This window comes from Pelodiscus sinensis, chromosome 5 (assembly GCF_052426305.1).
Source record: "Pelodiscus sinensis isolate ZL-2025 chromosome 5, ASM5242630v1, whole genome shotgun sequence".
NCBI classification, from domain to species: Eukaryota; Metazoa; Chordata; order Testudines; family Trionychidae; genus Pelodiscus; species Pelodiscus sinensis.
In genome coordinates this window covers 31,639,519-31,657,616 of record NC_143056.1, presented here as the reverse complement: position 1 = coordinate 31,657,616, position 18,098 = coordinate 31,639,519, and the positions used below count along the sequence as shown (strand labels likewise).

The 18,098-nt window shown below is 43.9% G+C and overlaps 2 protein-coding genes across 5 annotated transcripts in view; one reads left to right on the top strand and one right to left on the bottom strand.

The window, feature by feature from the left end:
* RPS6KA5 (ribosomal protein S6 kinase A5) overlaps positions 1-4,835 on the bottom strand; it is a 189,330-nt gene extending 184,495 nt beyond the window's left edge. The window contains exon 1 of one of the 2 annotated variants that reach the window (XM_089778385.1): positions 4,453-4,835. In XM_089778385.1, coding sequence (XP_089634511.1) covers positions 4,453-4,525 — 73 coding nt within the window. In that variant the 5' untranslated portion in view covers positions 4,526-4,835. The remainder of the gene's footprint in view (positions 1-4,452) is intronic. The other variant, XM_089778384.1, reaches the window with a different exon arrangement.
* Positions 4,836-5,061: 226 nt separating this feature from the next.
* DGLUCY (D-glutamate cyclase) overlaps positions 5,062-18,098 on the top strand; it is a 71,806-nt gene continuing 58,769 nt past the window's right edge. The window contains exon 1 of one of the 3 annotated variants that reach the window (XM_025190957.3): positions 5,062-5,396. The gene's annotated coding sequence lies outside the window, so the exon portion shown is untranslated. Of the gene's footprint in view, positions 5,488-6,364; positions 7,694-18,098 lie in introns of those variants that run through there. The other 2 variants (XM_014579725.4, XM_006135505.5) reach the window with 2 other exon arrangements.

Genomic DNA, 18,098 nt, shown 5'->3' with positions numbered 1-18,098 from the left:
AAATCGCATTTAATTAGTTCATGGGTTAAATCTTAAGTTTAAGTGGTTAGCTGATTAAATGGGGAAGGGGGACAAGCTAGAGTACACACCCCACAAAATCCAGACAGGGGAAGCTCCAGCCCAATAAACCTAGTGGGCATGGGTAGAGGGCTGCTCCCCCGGAACCAGTTAGTTGTTAAGAGTGATGCTTACCTGGTAACCAGTCACCCGTTAACATCCTTATGTCAGATTGATCTCTATATTCTTCTGGCACTTCGGATGAGACTTCTAAGACTTAAGTCCCAATTAACAAAATAATATTTTGCAAACAATTCCTCACAGTTGGATACACTCATTTGGAGACTCACCGTGAAATAGGCTTTTTTGGCAAAGAGATCTAGTCATTTAAAAGCCTTCTCCTTCAAAGAAAACTGCACTGGGATCTGCTTACACCTTTATTTGCTGCAACAGCAACCACAGAAGATGGCATTGAATACATAAAGAACTGCGCAAAGCCTTGTGCATGGACATAGTGTTTTTTGTCTTTCTTTCTAGAAATGGGAAGCTGAAGTCTCCCAAAGAATTTGTGTGGTATTATGGAGTACTTAATTGGTGGAAAAGACAAGTCTTTCAGATAGGCAATTAAATATTTAAAAAGATGAATAGGAGAGCACTAGAATACTCAAGGAGCTGATAGAGGAGGGATCTGAGCCTTTGGCTATCATCTTTGAAAAATCATGGAAGATGGGAGAGATTCCAGAAGACTGGAAAAGGGCAAATATAGTGTCCATCTATAAAAAGGGAAATAAGAACAACCCAGGAAACTACAGACCATTCAGTTTAACTTCTGTGCCAGGAAAGATAATGGAGCAAGTAATTAAGGACTTCATCTGTAAACACCTGGAAGATAATAAGGTGATAGCATGGATTTGTAAGGAACAAATCATGTCAAACCACCACCCTATCTGTTACCTGATAGCTTTCTTTGATATGATAACGAGTCTTGAGATAAGGGAGAAGTGCAGGACATGGTATATCTAGACTTTAGCAAGGCATTTGATATGGTCTCGCATGATCTTATTATCAATAAACTAAACAAATACAATATAGATGGGGCAACTATAAGGTGGGTACATAACTGGCTGGATAACCATTCTCTGAGAGTAGTTATTAATGGTTCACAATCCTGCTGGAAGGGCATAACAAGTGGGGTTCCACAGAGATCTGTTTTGGGACTGGTTCTGTTCAATATCTTCATCAACGATTTAGATGATGGCATAGAAAGTATGCTTACATTATTTGTCGAGCTCTGGACATGATTATTGGTGAACACACAAAAGACCACAGGATCAGGCTACTGTGGAAATTCCAGAATACTCTCTTTATTCTAATTCCTCCCAAACCATACTATTTTCTAAGAGGATAGGCTGTGAAACCAGACCACAAACCTTGCAGATCCTTCAACATCTAAAAAAGGAAAAAGACCATCCACCCTATCAGGAGCTGCCCCAGCATTTTCCCCCAAGTACTCTTTGAAGGACCAGTTTGAGTATGCCGGACAATGTGCATCTCCAGCCCTCTACCAGGTATTCATGGGCTTTCTACCTCCTGTACCTGACTTTCACATTTACCACTCTTGCCCTCCCCATATGGTTCCTAAGCACCTTCAACTACTATTAACTTCAGTAGTACGTGAAGGCATTCTGAACCTTCTAGAAGGCTCTCAAAGGTAACTACTATGCAATTTTGACGTCAATCCTGCATTAATATGGGGAAATAAGCAGATTAGGAACAAGCCAATAGTGTTTGCAAGCCATAGTGGGTTGAACTATAAAAGTGTATCTATTTTAGAACTGTAAAAAACCTGCAAGACATATGATAAAAATTTTCTATATTCAGATGTTTATATAAACAATTTGCATGCATCATATACTAAGAGTAACAATAAACACTATTACTAAAATAATTCCAGAAATAGAATATACAATGCCTGGAGCACTGCCATTTACTACGTTTATTTAGATATGAAAAGTATAGCAATGCTTTATTGCTTCTGAGGCACTAACCCTTTACCTTCCTGCGTGGTGTGGAGAAAGTGAATAAGGAAAAGTTATTTATTTGTTCCCATGATATAAGAACTAAGGGCCACCAAATGAAATTAATGAGCAGCAGGTTTAAAACAAATAGAAGGAAGTTCTCTTAACACAGCGCATAGTCAATCTGTGGAACTCATTGCCTGAAGAGGTTGTGAAGGCTAGTACTATAACAAGTTTAAAAGACAACTAGATAAATTCACGGCGATTAAGTCCATTAATGGCTATTAGCCAGTCTGGGTAAGGAATGGTGTCCCTAGCTTCTGTTTATCAAAGGGTGGAGATGGGTGACAAGAGAGAGATCGCTTGATCATTACCTGTTCGGTTCACTTCCTCTGGGACACCTGGCATTGGCCACTATCGGCAGATAGGATACTGGGCTGAATAGACCTTTGGTCTGACCCAGTAAGGCCATTCTCATGTTCCTATTTCTAATTCAAAGTGGGAGTGTTGATTGCACCACTAGATCGCGAGAAGCACTGACTAACAAAAAATTGTTGAAAGGAACTACTAGCTCAAGCTCAAATATTAACCTCTTAAAACTTACCTCTAGAAGATATACACAACAGTAATGGTTCAAACACCAGGAATTCTATTACTAGTAGTTATGAGAATGACAAAAAGATGGCAGGGAATACTAGTTTCTTTCATAACTTTTCCAGCTGATTCAAGTTACATTAACTGATCTTGAATGTATCTACATTTAGTTTTTGTTTAGCCCAAAGTGTACATCAGGAAGAGTATGTATATGGGGGGGAGGAGGTTTAAGTAGGGATTATTGAGGCATTCTGGGAATTTTTAAAACAATTAATACCTCTGATCTTTTGTAGTATCTTCTGTGTAGTCTATATTTGAAGGGTTTTTTTAAATTTAAGATTGGCACAATGAGAGGGCAAGCTGCACATTAGCTCCCTTTTGTCACTCACAAGTGCATACCTCAGAATGATAGGCCCGGCTTTCCCCATTTCTGGCTAGGTGGAACCCTGCAGTCCAGTCACTCTTAGGCCAGGTCTACACTAGGGATGTCAACGTGTAGACGATTACACGAAAAATAGAAGGGAGCAAAATTGCAACCCCTATGTAAGGTGGCTTGGCTCTAGTTCTCAAGAAGATTGCTTCTCTCTCTGTGCTGCAATGACAGTTGAGGTCAACTGGAGTATTTGTGTAAACAGGTACTAGATCTGAATGTCTGGGAGCAGGAGCCTGCACTCTTTCTGTGGTGTGTCCTTGACTATAGAATTTGCTTTTCCAAATGGTCCATCAAAAACTATGTTACACATTTGTCTTGTGGGTTAAGATACCCTCCTCCTCTATCTCTCTGCATCTTCCCCCCCCCCCGCATCACAGAAGTAGAATGTTCCTGTTTTGTGGTGCAGCTAATTTAGCTTTATTTTGGGGCTGAAGGGGAAGAAGAGAGGGTTGTTTTTCTCTAGTTGGCATAGATCACAGGACATGGACTGTTTTAAAATACTGTGCACACACTATTTAACTCACTGTATTTTGTAAACTTAAAAAAACCCCAAAAATTCCTGTATCATTCAAATTACTTGAAGACTTCTTTGAAAACAAGATACTAAAATCTTCCATAAAACCACAACTGTAGGACAACATTCGTACTGTGTTTATACAGTAGATTTTGTTGGTGCAAATATTTCTACACAGGATTTTCAAATAAGTTATCTGATTATGAGGCATTTTGAAGACCCAAGCAGGAAAATGTCAGAGCACCTCATATCACACAGCTAACGACAGTCGATGATACTCAGAAAAAGAAAATACAGGCATCCTCCAGCCACTTATTCCTCACACACTACACAAAGTTAAAGATCACCCAAACCCAATTTTAAATGTACATAGAAACACATTTTAAAAGGCCCCTTTTCTTGTTTCCTCTCCCCTAGCCCGCCTCTCGTCACTTTTTTCTGGAGTTCTCTCATGAGCTCCACTCAGCTCCCTTCTCTTCCCCCCTCACAGCTCAACACTCCTCTCCAGTCAACTGACCCCTCCTCAACTCAGCATCCTCCGACTCCCTTTTCCCCGGCCTTTCCTTGGAGCCGCCACCTCGAGCTCCCCGTCCACTTTTCCTCTCAGTGTCCCTGCACCCTTCTCCACTCAGCCCCCGTCTCACCCCTCGCTCGACCTCGCCATTTCTCTCCGTCGATGGCCTTTACCCTCCAGTTCGTTACCGCAGCTCACCCTGACGTCCCCACCACTGCCCGTCACCTCTCCCATCTCAACTTCGCGTAGCCCTCGCAACCGTCCCCCGACTGACAAGCCCTCTGCTCACTCCGCTTCCGCCAGCCTTTCACAGCTCACCCGCGCCCACCACGGCCCTTGCAAGGCCCCCACCCCCCGCCCGGGGTGCTCTGCGGTCGCTCACCGTTCTTCAGCTCGTGCTTGACTGTGAGAAGAGGCAGCTCCCCTTCCTCTGCCGAGCTGGAGGATCCCTCCATTTTCTCAAAGGCTCGCCACCCCTCGCCCCCCTCTCTCTGCCTCCCGCCTGGGGCGTGCGGGCGGGTGGGGAGGGGGCAAGGTGTCTGGCAGGATTTTATTGTTCAGAGACGTATGGGGGGGTAAACGCCATACAATTCAATACAAAATAAAAGCAACATTAAAATCCCGCCTCCCAACATCCAGCCCCTGCGGTTGCCCGCCCGCCCCAGCTCCCCTCCCTACTCAACAGCAGGGGGGGAACCCAGCCCCGCCGGGACTGGAGGAGACTGTACGAAGAGGCGGACTGAGGAGACTTCCCTCCCCCTCCTCTCGCTTCTCCAGTCCGTAGAAGAATGATACTGAGAGCTCATTGGCTCTCGCGCCTGAGCAGCTGGCCGACTGTTGGTCAGAGACCGTTGGACTGTACGTTCCCGCCCTCTAGCCAAATGGCGCGCTGCCCTATTGGCTCGCACATTGCGCTAAGCGCTTGCTCCTCCCGCTCCCCCCGCCCACTCGCCTTTTTATTTGTAAACATTCCCTCCCGCCTACTGAAATGGGCGGGTGCTAGGTCGCCTAGCGATGTAAGGGGCGATGCTGACTGCCTCCTGGGGGCTGCTAGTCAGTAAGCTACGAGCGGGAGGCGCGCTCCTTCCGGCTCAAACCTCTCGTAGTTCCGGAAAAAAGAGAGGCGCCGTAAAGGAGAAAGATTAAGAAGTTCCTTCCCTCCGACCTCCGTCCCTGGCTGGTTTTCCTACCCCCCCCCCCGCCCGGAAGCGGCGATGGGTCTTGGGGACAGCGCAGCCCTCGATTACGGGAGGTGGAAGACGGAAGGGGAGGGGTCTCCCTGTCCCCTATTGCTGAGGGGGAAGCGAAGTCTCCAGGCTCGTGGAGGTGGGAAGAATACTAATGAGGAAGGGAGCTTTGAAGAGGCTTCCCAACGCACAGTGCCATGCGCTAGCTACTCCGTAGCGTAACCCCTAAGGTAGCGAGGCCCCCTGAGCTAACATATACCTCTGCAAGAAACAGGTGGGCCCTGCTCCAGAGACCTTACTGTCTGGAGCCAAGAGCTGGCTGCAAGGAGGTGGTACAGGATGCAGGGGCAGGAGTTAAAGCAGGCGTGAAACCTGGGGCATCCTGGCTTGTCTGGACCTGGCCCCAGAGGCTTGGGGCTCCCCTCAACATTTGTGGGACTGGCGCACACAAAATCTAGCCTAAGGCTCTGCTGTGCGAGGGATTGTGGGGAGTGTCTTTCTCCTCAGTCAGATGTCGTATCATTGAGGGTTTGGTTTTTATTTTCTTGCTTCTCACTGGTGTGCAGTTCTAGAATGATTTTTCTGTGAGTTGGTAGCCCCTGACCAAAAAAGGTTCTCATTCCTCAGTTAAAGGATAACACTATGGCTACATCTATACTACTATCCTCTTCTGCAAGAGGAAATGAAAATTGAGTGCTCATTTGCATATGTTCTCATTTTCATTTCTGAATGGCTCTTGTGCAAAAGGGTTTTTGAGCAAAAAGGAGCTGTCTACGCATTTTTTGCGCAAAAAACTCCTGCGCAAAAGGGATCTGAGGAAATGCAAATGAGAACATGACATATGCAAATGAGCATCCATTTGCATTTCCTTTTGCAGAAGAGTATCCTAGTTTAGATGTAGCCTAAGGCTATGTCTGCCCTATAGCCTCTTGCGCAAAAATGTATGCAAATGAGGCAAAGCATGGAATGTCATCATGCCTTATTTGCATAATTAATTAGGCTCCGTGTTTGCACAAGAGCCTGTTGTGCAAAAAACCCCTCTTGTGCAAGAGGGGTTTTTGCGCAACATGGAGCCTTATTAATTATGCAAATGAGGTGTAGCGATATTCCACACTTTGCCTCATTTGCAAATGTTTTTGCGCAAGAGGCTATAGTATAGACATAGCCTAAGAGTAATGAACAGAGGTCACAGCACACTGGTTGACTATCCTTTCAAAATCAAGTGTTTTCTTGGCTCTGTGGCAGTGAATTTTAAGGAAACCACTCATTCCCAGCTGCATGATCTGCACCAAAGGCAGATTCCAATATGCAATGTACTATTTCATTCCCAGAGATGCATTCTGCAACCCCATTAGGTGTAAGATGCCCAAGCTAAGTGGGAGGCAAGCTGTGGCACATCGAGGTTGTGTGTGTGGCCTGGGACATTTTTAGTTTACTGTTGCCCACATACTGGCTTGCCAAATTCTGCTGGTTTCTGTTCTGTCAGGCTCATCGGTTAATGTTCACAGTTGCACACAAGGCCTCCCTCCCCCCACTGCTGCCTGTGTATCAGAGGCAGCAGTGCAGGGGGCAGGCATGAACTAATAATATGCATGGGAAGCTTGCTTTTAAGTTCCTGCCTCCCTCCGGCCCTCACCATATTGCTGCCTCTGATACAGAGCCACTGGAGCCACCCCCCTCTGTGTGTAAACATGTATCAATTGAAAAATTCCAGAGTTACACATTTACAAAAAAAAAACCCAAAAATGCTTTTTAACATCCCTAAATGGCATGAAGTTTTCAGCTTTAATATTTAAAAATAGTTTGTCTTCATGATTATGGAGAAAAGCTTGAAAATGTGAAGCATTCATATCCTAAAGTTTTGAAAACTAGAAGGCAATAGAACCCTGACAATTATGATTTTTAAACCCTCAATTATTAAGCTAGTCATGACATTTTGGGGGTCTGACTTTTTTTTTAAATGCTTAGGTTCAAAACATGGGTCATGTGTACTGAATCTCATTTCTTATGGTGTTTGGATTTGTACCTTAGTCTTTTCAGTAGCATACTAATCAGATACTGCACTCAGTCTACTGGCAAATTGTAAATGTAGGCCTTAATTGGACAGATTGTTAGAATAACTGTTTAAAAGGGCCAACGATGTTAAGCAAGAGTCATGGATACTGTTTTGGATTAAATGTGTATATGTCTTTAAATGTATGTGTGGCTTAGTATTTCCTGTTGTAACCTTAAAGTAGGAGGAAGCAGGAAGAGACTTGGCTAGGAAGAGACTCAGGCTGTCTAGTATCAGAGCAAAATTGTCTTTCCTTCGATTTATAGTTAATACAAAAGAACATTAGATTCTTTTCTGGGGAAGCAAAGACAACAGAGTAAAGTCGAAGAGAAAGACTTTATTTACTTGAAGATAGAACAGCCTTTGAAAAAGCTAAACTAACAGTAAGATTGCTTATTTACACTATGTTAGACTTATCATCAGACTATTGTATGTGATGGTGAGTGTTGTTATGCTCACAGAATATTTTGTGGTATCAGGAAAGGAGAACCTATTACACAAATGCTTCAGTTTGTGAATATTCATTTAAATTATGCAGTTTGATTTATTTTCATATTAAGCATGCAGGAGATATTAAGCATGTAGTTTGATTTATTTTCATATTAAGCATGCAGGAGATATTTTCATATTAAGCATGTATTTGAGAATAATTGACTTTTGACAGTTTTCAGTTTGTCTGTATTTTTTTTACTTCCAAGCTGTAGCTTCCTTTGCTGATATATCCTGTGTTCCATTCTTCCCTACATACTCCTCATGTCCTTTTTCAGGTGGTTATTCAACAAGTGAGGGCTAGAGTCTTTCCTTGTACATTTTTTTTAAATCTTTTATTTGGAATGCAGATTCCAGACAAACGTTTGCACTTCTGACTTAAACTTGTAGATGGTCTGGAATTTCTTTAAGTCCCTGAACTCTTCCATCCACTTGACTTCACTAACTAGTTCACTTAGTTTCTCTCAGTCTGCCATTTTGAAATTGAATATTTGTAACTAACCTGTTTTCATTCTCTTTCCTTTTAATTTATACTAGATTACCTCGTGATCACTTATTCTATATAGTCTCATCACTGTTTACTAAAACAGTCTAAAGTAGTATTACATCTTCTCATTCAGTGACTGTTTAGCGAAGAAACCTATCACTGTTGGGCCCTACCATTATTAATAGAGATTATCTGCCAAACTATAGATTAGAGGAGAAAGCCTTCCATAAGGACAATTTGTAGTAATAGTAGTACTCTCTTTAATAACATTGAGACTTCTATCCATGTCCAAAGTTGATCCTGAAGGTCTCTAGCAAATTCCTAACACTACTACATAGAACCTCTTTATAGTCCTTCCCTAAAGTGATTTTGGCGCAAATAGTGTGGTAGCATTGTAAAAAAACAAAAAGAAATAACAAATAAAACTATCTTTACGTCTCTCTCTCCTGAACAGTACATACCTGCTAGTACCCGTATTCCAGTCATTTATTTGCACACATCTCAGATTTTTCTTGACCTCATCCAATTTCACAGCTAGATAAGAATAGCAAAAGGTATAGTGAGAAAAGTAAAATCCCTGCAAGCTGCAATGGAATCTTTTCAAAGACACCATAATAGAGACCCAACATAAATGTAAACCCCAAATTAAAAAACATAGTAGAAGAACCAAAAAAGTGTCACCATGGCTTAACATCCAAGTAAAAGAAGCAGTGAGAGATAAAAAAGCATTGTATAAGAAGTAGAAGTTAAATCCTAGTGAGGATAACAGAAATTGTCAAATTAAGTAAAAATATAATAAGAAAAGCCAGAAAGGAGTTTGAAGAACAGCTAGCCAAAAAATCAAAGAGTAATAGTGTGATGTAGTGTTGGTACCTTGCTGATTGCTATGCTGGGCAGTGGGCTGTGGGTGACCTCCACTGGCGGCTGTTTGTAGCACGGCTCAGAAGGACAGGGGTTGTCTCATTATGCAAGGGGCTCCGAATCTGTCCGACCAGTTGCCTTCCAGGGAGAGAAACAAAGGAAGGAGGGGAGGCCAGCTCCTGGCTGGGGAGCAGAGCTTGAAGGGACGGTTTTTAGTTTCTGTCTGGTATCATGGAGGAAGCAGCCTAAGCAACTGGCTGGGATTTAGGGGCCCAGTCTCCCCCATCTCAAGGGGGACTGAGGCATCCTAGGCCTGCCCTGTAACCGGATTACATCTCTGCTGTGCTGTATCCTGGAGAAGCAATAAACTCCCTCTATTCTACTGGCTGGTGGAATCTGTTCGTGCCACTACAGGGGTGCAGGAGGCGGGGGAACCCCGACGCGCTGCTACAAATAGCAAAATGTTTAAGTACATCAGAAGCAGGAGCCTGGCAAACAAAAAGCGGGGCACCTGGATGATAAATGCTAAAGGAGCACTCAAAGGCGATAAGGTCATTGTGGAGAAACTACATGAATTATTTGCTTTGGTCTTCACAGCTGAGGATGTCATGGAGATTCCCAAACCTGAGCCATTCTTTTTAGGTGACAAACCTGAGGGATTGTCCCAGATTGAGGTATTAGAGGAGGTTTTGGAAAAAAATTGTTAAATTTAACTGTAACAAGTCCTCGGGACTAGATGACATTCACCCAAGAGTTCAGAAAGAACTCAAATGTAAAACTGTAGAACTATTAACTATGGTTTGTCACCTATCCTTTAAATCAGCTTCTGTACCTAGTGACTGGAAGACAGCTAGTTGTGATGCCAATATTTAAAAAGGGTTCTAGAGGTAATCTTGGCAATTACAGATCAGTAAGTCTAAAAGCAGTACTGGGCAAATTAGTTGAAACAATATTAAAGAATAAAATTGTCAGACACATAGATGAACATAATTTTCTAGGGAAAAGTCAAACATGGTTTCTGTAAAGGGAAAACATGCCTTACTAATCTTCTAGAGTTCTCTGAGAGAGTCAGCAAACATGTGAACAAGAGGGATTCAATGGATCCAGTATACTTAGATTTCCATAAAGCCTTTGACAAGGTCCCTCACCAAAGGCTCTTAAGTAAGTTGTCATGGGATAAGAGGGAAGATCTTCTCATGGACTGATAACTGGTTAAAAGATAGGAAACAAAGGGTAGAATAAATGGTCAGTTTTCATAATGAAGAGAGGTAATTAGTGGTATCCCCCAAGGATCCGTACTGGGATCAATCTTATTCAACCTATTTATAAATGATCTGGAAAAAAGGGTAAATAGTGAGGTGGCAAAATTTGCAGATGATACTAAACTGTTCAAGATAGTGAAGACCAAAGCAGACTGTGAAGAGCTTCAAAAAGATCTCACCAAACTGAGTGATTGGGCAACAAAATGGCAAATGAAACATTTATTGTAGCTAAATGTAAAGTAATGCACATTGGGAAAAAAAAATAATCCCCCAAACTGGTAACTAAAGATACTGATTGAGAACCTGTTCCAACTCTTTGAAGTCAATGAAAATCGTTTGGTTGCCTATCATGGGTTTGCATCATGCCCTAAATAACACCACAATCAATATTTAAGGTTTAAAAAAAAATCTAATACTAGATGCCCCCTTGCTTGCTGTGTTCGCCAACCCCCCTTTCCGGGAGTAAGCAGCCCTGGCTCTCTCCCCAGCTGCTGGGGAGGGCCAGATTGAGGCATAGAAGCCCTGGCCTGCCCTTGCTCTTCCCCATCCAGCTGCTGGAAGGGGTGGGGTTGACTGAACCAAGGCTGCAGCTGGCCTGGCTCTCTCTGCTCCAGCCGCTTTGGGGGCTGTTGAGCCGGCCCGAAGCTGGCCCATCTTCTTCCCTCTGGCTGCCATGGAGGGTGTGTGTAGTTGGGCCAGAGTGAGGCTGCCATGACTCTTCCATCTCTTGCCACTGGTGGCGGAGGAGGTTGGGCTAGATCGAAGCTGGCCCAGATTCCTCCTTCTGGCCGCCGGGCTGGTGGGGGGAGGGGAAGGAGAGTGTTGAGCCAGACCAAGGCTGGCCTGGTTCTCTCCCTCTGGCGTAGAGGAAGGGGGCATGGCTCTGGCCACCCACTGGTGAGGGGCAAGAATGCGTGGTTCCCATGTGCCTCTCCTTTCCCCAGGGATGCCACACGGGTCCTGTGCACCCGCCTCCCCTCCCCCCACCCAAACCCCCGCAAGGCTCTGTCACCACCATGTGTCACTCCACCTTCCTCCCAAGCCCCCGAAAGGTGACGCAACTCCCACACACCCCCATCTTTCCCCACCTGAGCCCCCACAAAGCCAACCCTGGCTCTTGCCTCCCCGCCAGCCACTGGGAAGGGCTGGGCTGTAGTCATACCAATCTAGGCCCCTTCTCCCTCCCCTTCTCCACCTTCCAGGGCTCCCTTCCCCCTCCCCATTTCTCTCCCCTACCACCAGCCAGGGCCCCCTTTCCTCTCCTCCCCCAGCCATGGTCCCCTTGTCCCTCCTCCCTCCCACTGCAGCCTAACTTACTCCAGCAGCCACGTGGTGTCATGTGCCAGGTCCAGTTCCTGGGCCTGGGAATCTCCCTGTGCACAGAGAGGGCCTGAGACCAAGCCACGCTGCCCCAAGCCCAGCTTTCCCTCCACTGCTGGGAAGGAAAGGGGAGGGCTGGAGGCAGAGGCAGCCCTAACCTTTCACATGGGCCCTGGGGGTGGGTGGGGCATGTTCCTGTGGGATGCAGAGTGATATAACAACAAGCTTCGGAGGGGTAGCCAAGTTAGCCTGTACAGGATAAACTTAAAAAACAACAAATAGTCTGGTGGCATTTTAAAGATTAACAAAACATGTAGATGGTATCATGAGTTTTTATGGGCACAGCTCACTTCTTCAGATGACCAGAGTGTTGGATGTCCAGAACCAAAACAAATATATATATATATATATATATAACGTCACTCTGTCATCCCACAGGAAAAACTATTTTAAAGTATAGTAAGGATAATTTGCATTTTTTTTATGTTTAGGCTTAATGCAAGAGTCAGCGCAACTTGATTTACAGGTCACATGAATTTGGGTTATGGAACATATAAATGCTAATGGCCTCATTCTCAGAGGTCACTGAATGGTAGGGGTGCATCAACATTTCTGCAAATCAGGCCACACATTTTTAGATGTAGCAGAGGCAGTCTTTAAAGATTAAAGACATATATTGTGTTGGTTAAAGGGCTAACTGCATTTGACCCATCTTTGGTCTCTGAATGCACTCTTTCATGTGTCAGGTCTATGTTTCTTGGGTGCAATATAGTGACCAGATAACCTCCTTAAACCAATATATTCTATAGTTAAATCTTAACAGTAGGGCTAGACCATTTAGAGAAAAATCTATGTATATCTATCTTAACTATAGATTTAGTGCCCTTTAATGATAGCCCAGGCAGCTCTAATTTCTTCACAGGCACACATTGGGGTGTCTGTCTCAACAACTCCACAAAAACAATTTTAACAGCTTCCCTTTGAGAGGGAGAAAAACATTTTTTCTAGACTGGTCCATCGCCATTATAATAAAAAATATAGATCTATTTTAAAGTGATCATATAAAGCCCTGCACGGATACAAGATCTGCATCCATATCCACATCCATATTCTCAAAATTGAGCTGGTAGAGAGGAAGCAGCGTGGGGGATAGATGGCTCCCCATGAGCACCAGCTCCTGCCTGCCTGATATAGAGCAGCAGTGGGTACGGGGCAGCAGTTCTGTGAGAGCCCAGTGTTCATGAGGAGCTGTCTTAAAAGCCAGCTCCCCATAAGCATCTGCTCCCACCTACCCCTGCCCCGCACTGTTGCCTCTGATACAACAGAGGGGTGGGATGGGGAGGACAGGCCCTGCATGTAACCATGAAGATTAACTGATGAGTCCAGGCTCATTGGTTAACTATTTACATGTTTACATTATCACATCCTTAGAGTGAAATTGGCTTCATTCAAAACACTTTCAGTTAAATGTGATCTTCCTGATACCTGAAAATGCTAATACTGTATGTCTCTAGAAGGGGGAAACAGTGAGAGAAAGAGATGTTAAACTCTTTATACACATCCTGGTAATCTAAAAAAATGTATGCTTTGTGAGCAAACTTCTGTAAACTTGTCATGCCACCAATTTTGGTTTTTAGAGAGGAAATGGTACACTTTTAGGATGCAAAAGAGCCACTAGCATATAGAGTAAAGAACTAAAACTTTGAATATAAATATTTAAATGTACTGATAACTATGTGAGTGAACCTTTATGTATTCTAACTAAGGCCTTGCTCTTCACAAGTTCCTAGTTGTTTTGAGGGTCAGTCTGGGGTTTGATGGTAAAATCATAAGGCTGGAAGAGACCTCAGGAGGTCATCAAGTCCAGCCCCCTGCCCAAAGCAGGACCAATCCCAACTAAATCAACCCAGCCAGGTAGTGCCTATGACTGTAGTTTGAGGGATTTTTCTAGGTTCAAAACTAATCTTATAAACCAAAGTTCTTCAAGCGATGTCCCCGTGGGTGCTTCACTGTTGGTATCGGACTCGTCCCACGATGCAGATCGGATACTAATGTTAGGAATCATTAAAAAGGGATAGAGAATAAGACAGAGAGTATCTTATTGTCTCTATATAAAACCATTATACGCTTACATTTTAAATACTGCGTACAGATGTGGTGGCCTCATCCCAAATAAGATATATTGGCATTGGAAAAGGTTCAGTAAAGGGCAACAAAAATTATTAGGGGTTTGGGACAGGTCCCATATGAAGAGAGATTTAAAAGACTTGGACTTTTCAGCTTAGAAAAATTCAAAAGTTCAAAGGCTAGATGGATTTATACAAATTGCTCTAAACATACCTAAAGAGGCTAAATAAATAATCTACTACATCCAGAACAGTAATACAACATTTATACGTATTCAATAAAGATATTTATAAAAGGATGAGACCCAGAGATGTTGGGGCACATAATGGTTGGCTCTAACTTGGACAGGCAGATATAAGGAATGAACCCTTTAAAAGTTTACTCTTTTTATTCTTTAACAAACAAGAGGCATCCATCCTTGTTAGTTCTCTACCGTACCTAAGGCCAGAAGAAGCAATTTCTTATGTAGTCCATTTAATGCATCTGATACTCTGATAACCATGTTTAATTTTTATACTTAAGTGTAAACCTTAAATAAAATAACACTGGTATTTCAAAAGCTCATTTCATGTTTCTCACAATAACTCTTTTTTCTTACCCTCTTACTGTTTTTGGTCATGTGTTTTCAGCCTATTGCTCATGCTAATATCCAAACAATTTTAAACTATAATGCAAAACAAAATGTGAGTGTATATTCCTACATAGGGTTCCCTTACCTATTGTCTGGCCCTGAGATTGGCTCTATAGCCATATGGTTAGGGCATTCATCAAGAAGGAGTTTAAGTTCCCCTGTTCTAATAGCTATTTAAATATTTTCTACTGGAATAGCTTCAACAGGAGAGATTTACCCAGAGCCAAATGATTAGGGCACTTAGTTAGGAAGTGGAAGCCCTGGGTTCAAGGCCTTTGCTTCATATTAGGAATAGTTGCGATTTGAACCTGGATTTCCCACATTATGAATCAGTTGTGTAACTGTCAGGCAAACTGTAAGCTCATCACCACCTCCTGGGTTTTTCTTAAGAAAGCACTAGCTTAACTTGAGTGCCTAACTTCAGCAAGGGGTTTACATCTATGATTCCCAAGTGGGGATGGTGCCTAACTCCTTTTGAGAGGTAGAGCCACACCTCTCTCCTCAGGTTTGTTAGCTTTCATACTGGCTCTCTTAATAGCTCTCTGCTCAGTTTTGCTAGCGTCTGAGTTCTGAATTTAGTGACTCCACTTCTCAGGCTTGGGCTATGTCTAGACTGCAAGCCTCTTTCGAAAGAGCGTCTAGACTGCACGCAGAACTTTCGAAAGAGCAAGCCGCTTTTTCAAAAGAAAGCACCCAGTGAGTCTGGATGCTCTCTTTCGAAGAAGCCCTATTTACATTCAAGAACGCCTTCTTTCGAAAGAAGCACTTTCGAAAGAAGGCATTCTTCCTCGTGAAATGAGGTTTACCGCCATCGAAAGAAAAGCCGCGTTCTTTCGATTTAATTTCGAAAGAACGCGGCTGCAGTCTAGACGCAGGTGAAGTTTTTTCGAAAAAAGGCTACTTTTTTCGAAAAAACCCCTGAGTCTGGACACAGCCTTGGAGAGGGGCCTTCAGACCTGCAAGCTTGCGTTCGCCTGCTTGCTTAAGTTATTTTTAATGGTTAAACTCTGCTAAGATTGGTTGGCAGCTGGGACCTCGCACATGGTAGGATGCTATCAGCAGTAGAGCCCGTGACGCAGGATCAGCAGCTGGGACCCTGTCAGTGGCAGAGCCCATGGGTCCAGGAACCTGCGTGGCTGGGAGCCTGCAGGGGCCAACAGCACCTTTCCCTCCCTACCTCTACATCCCCGGGGAAAATGTTAAACCGTGTAACCAATAGAATTTGATCAGTAACACAGTTAGTATTTTTGTATATTTTTTACATTGCTACTCCCATGCATTGCACAGAGAGCCTGGATGCCTAACTTGGATTATGATTTCCACTTGGCAGCATGGTGCCTAAAAGGCTGAGTTTTTCTGTGCTTAAGTCCCCCTTGTGAATTCCACTCTCGGCACCTAACTTCATCTATAGGCACCTAAATACCATCATAAATCTGGCCTATGGAGACTACTTCAGTGACAATTCCAAATTGGAACAAATATCTCCCCAAGGTTCTTAATCCCTCAGTATTAAGGAGGCTTTATGGCCTTTTGTCTGGTACAAGGGATACTCACTGCCAAAGACTGTGCTGCTATCACACTAATTTCAGAAAAGCCATTTTAAAGGATTTATCCCATTTAAACTTTCCCTCAGAGAACAAGCAACTACAGAAGTAATTTTATAACGCAGAAACAAAGTGAAACTAAGTGGTCTGGATGGAATCTGCGAATATTTGCATGGAGCTTTAGGAAGAGAAGCAACAAAAAGTATTTTCATATCTCTAATAATTTTGCTTATGTGCGTATTTGCCTTAGCTTAATGCAGGGATCTCAAACACATGGCCCACAGACCATATACAGCCTGAGAAGTTCCACATTCCAATCTGTGCAAGACTGCTAGTTCCTGTGCACACCCTCTCCCAAGCCAGCCCATCCTCCCCCATTGAATCCCTTCTCCCAAGCTCTCTCCCAAAAGGGGCATTGCCTTGTGGATTATAAGGGGACTTGGTGCAGAGTAGCAGCAGGGGTCATGCTCCCTACACTCAGCACAGCAGCGGGAACCACAAGCGAAGCAGAGCCACACAGCAGCTTCTGCTCCATTCTGCCTCCATCCCCCAAACCAGACCAGTTGCTCTGCTTCACCACAGTCGTGGGCAGAAGTAGAACTGAACGGACTTGTAAGCTCTAAAGATTTATATTGTTTTATTTTTGAATGCAGTTGTTTTTACAAAATTCTGTATTTGTAAGTTCAACTTTCATGACAAAGATTGTGCTACAGTACTTGTAATGGAGGAACTAAAAAATAAATTTCTTTAATTGTTTAGTGCACATATTTGTAATAAAAATATAAAGTGTGCCCTGTACAATTTGTATTCTGTGTTATAATAGAAACCAATATTTCTTCTTCAAGCAGTGTCCCTGTGGGTGCTCCACTGTAGGTGTCAGGCTTGTCCTGGAGCCGCAAATTGGAGATTCGTCAGCAGTAGTCCAGCTGGACCGCGCATGCATGTCAGAGGCCTCATGCCGTTTGCGCCGTTTCTGAGAGCACGCAGTCCGACTCCCGCCAGTTCCTCCTAACCGTCCATGGTCGCAGACAGAGTGAACTTTTTCTCCTCACTTCTTCTCCTCACATCCTGAGAGAAAATATTAGTATTAGTTACTAGTTAATTGTTTATAGTTCAGTAGTTGTTAGTCAATAGTTGTTTGTTTGGCTAATAATTAATAGTTATTTGCATGGAGCTTTGGGAAGAGAAGCAACAAAAATTATTTTCATATCTAATAATTTTGCTTATGTGAGTATTTGCCTTAGCTTAATGCAGGGGTCTCAAACACATTGGTTAAGAAAAAAAATTTTTGTAGTTAAGGTCTGCATCGGCGAGTTCTCCATTATACAACAGTAATGCTGGGATCCTCCGGCTTCAAGAAGTGTGGTACGTGTCGGGACCCTATGCCCACCTCTGACGGGCATTCCTGTTGTATCAAGTGCCTTGGCGAGGGTCATATCCCTTAAAAATGCCCGCACTGCTCCAAGCTCACAGCTCAAGCTAGGTGGGATCGCGAAATGAGGCTCAAAATGCTGCTCTTTAACAAAGCACTACAGCCCACCAAGGCTGATCCTTCCCAGTCTGCAGAATCTTTGGGAACAGACAAACACCGGCCTGCTCCTAGTGCCCTTAAGAAGAAGCCTTCTCCATCCCGCTATTCACCATTGAAGCAGGTTAGTGTGGGAGATAAGCTGGGCACTTCGGGGACAGCCATTAGCTGCCGCAATGAAAGGCAGATGAGCTGGAGTACATCGGCACCAAGTCTGGCTCCTGTAGCACCCAGATCAGAGTTGGCACTGAGAATGCAGCCACCAACGTCGGCATCAAGAACCAGGCCGGAACTGATGGGCACGCCGGCACTGACACAAGGCACTGACACCAACCGCAGCACCGGGAGCCAGACATGTCTCTACACTCTAGAGAGCCCTCCCAGCACCAACAAAGGCCCAGCGCAAGTCCAGAAGAGCTATCTCTACTTCTCATAGCCCAGAGCCTATTCCCTTTTCTCCAGAGCCTTGTCTCTCATTGCAGGCAGCTCCAGCCAGTACATTCCAGAGAAGTGCTACGAAAGCTTACCAAAGTACAGCT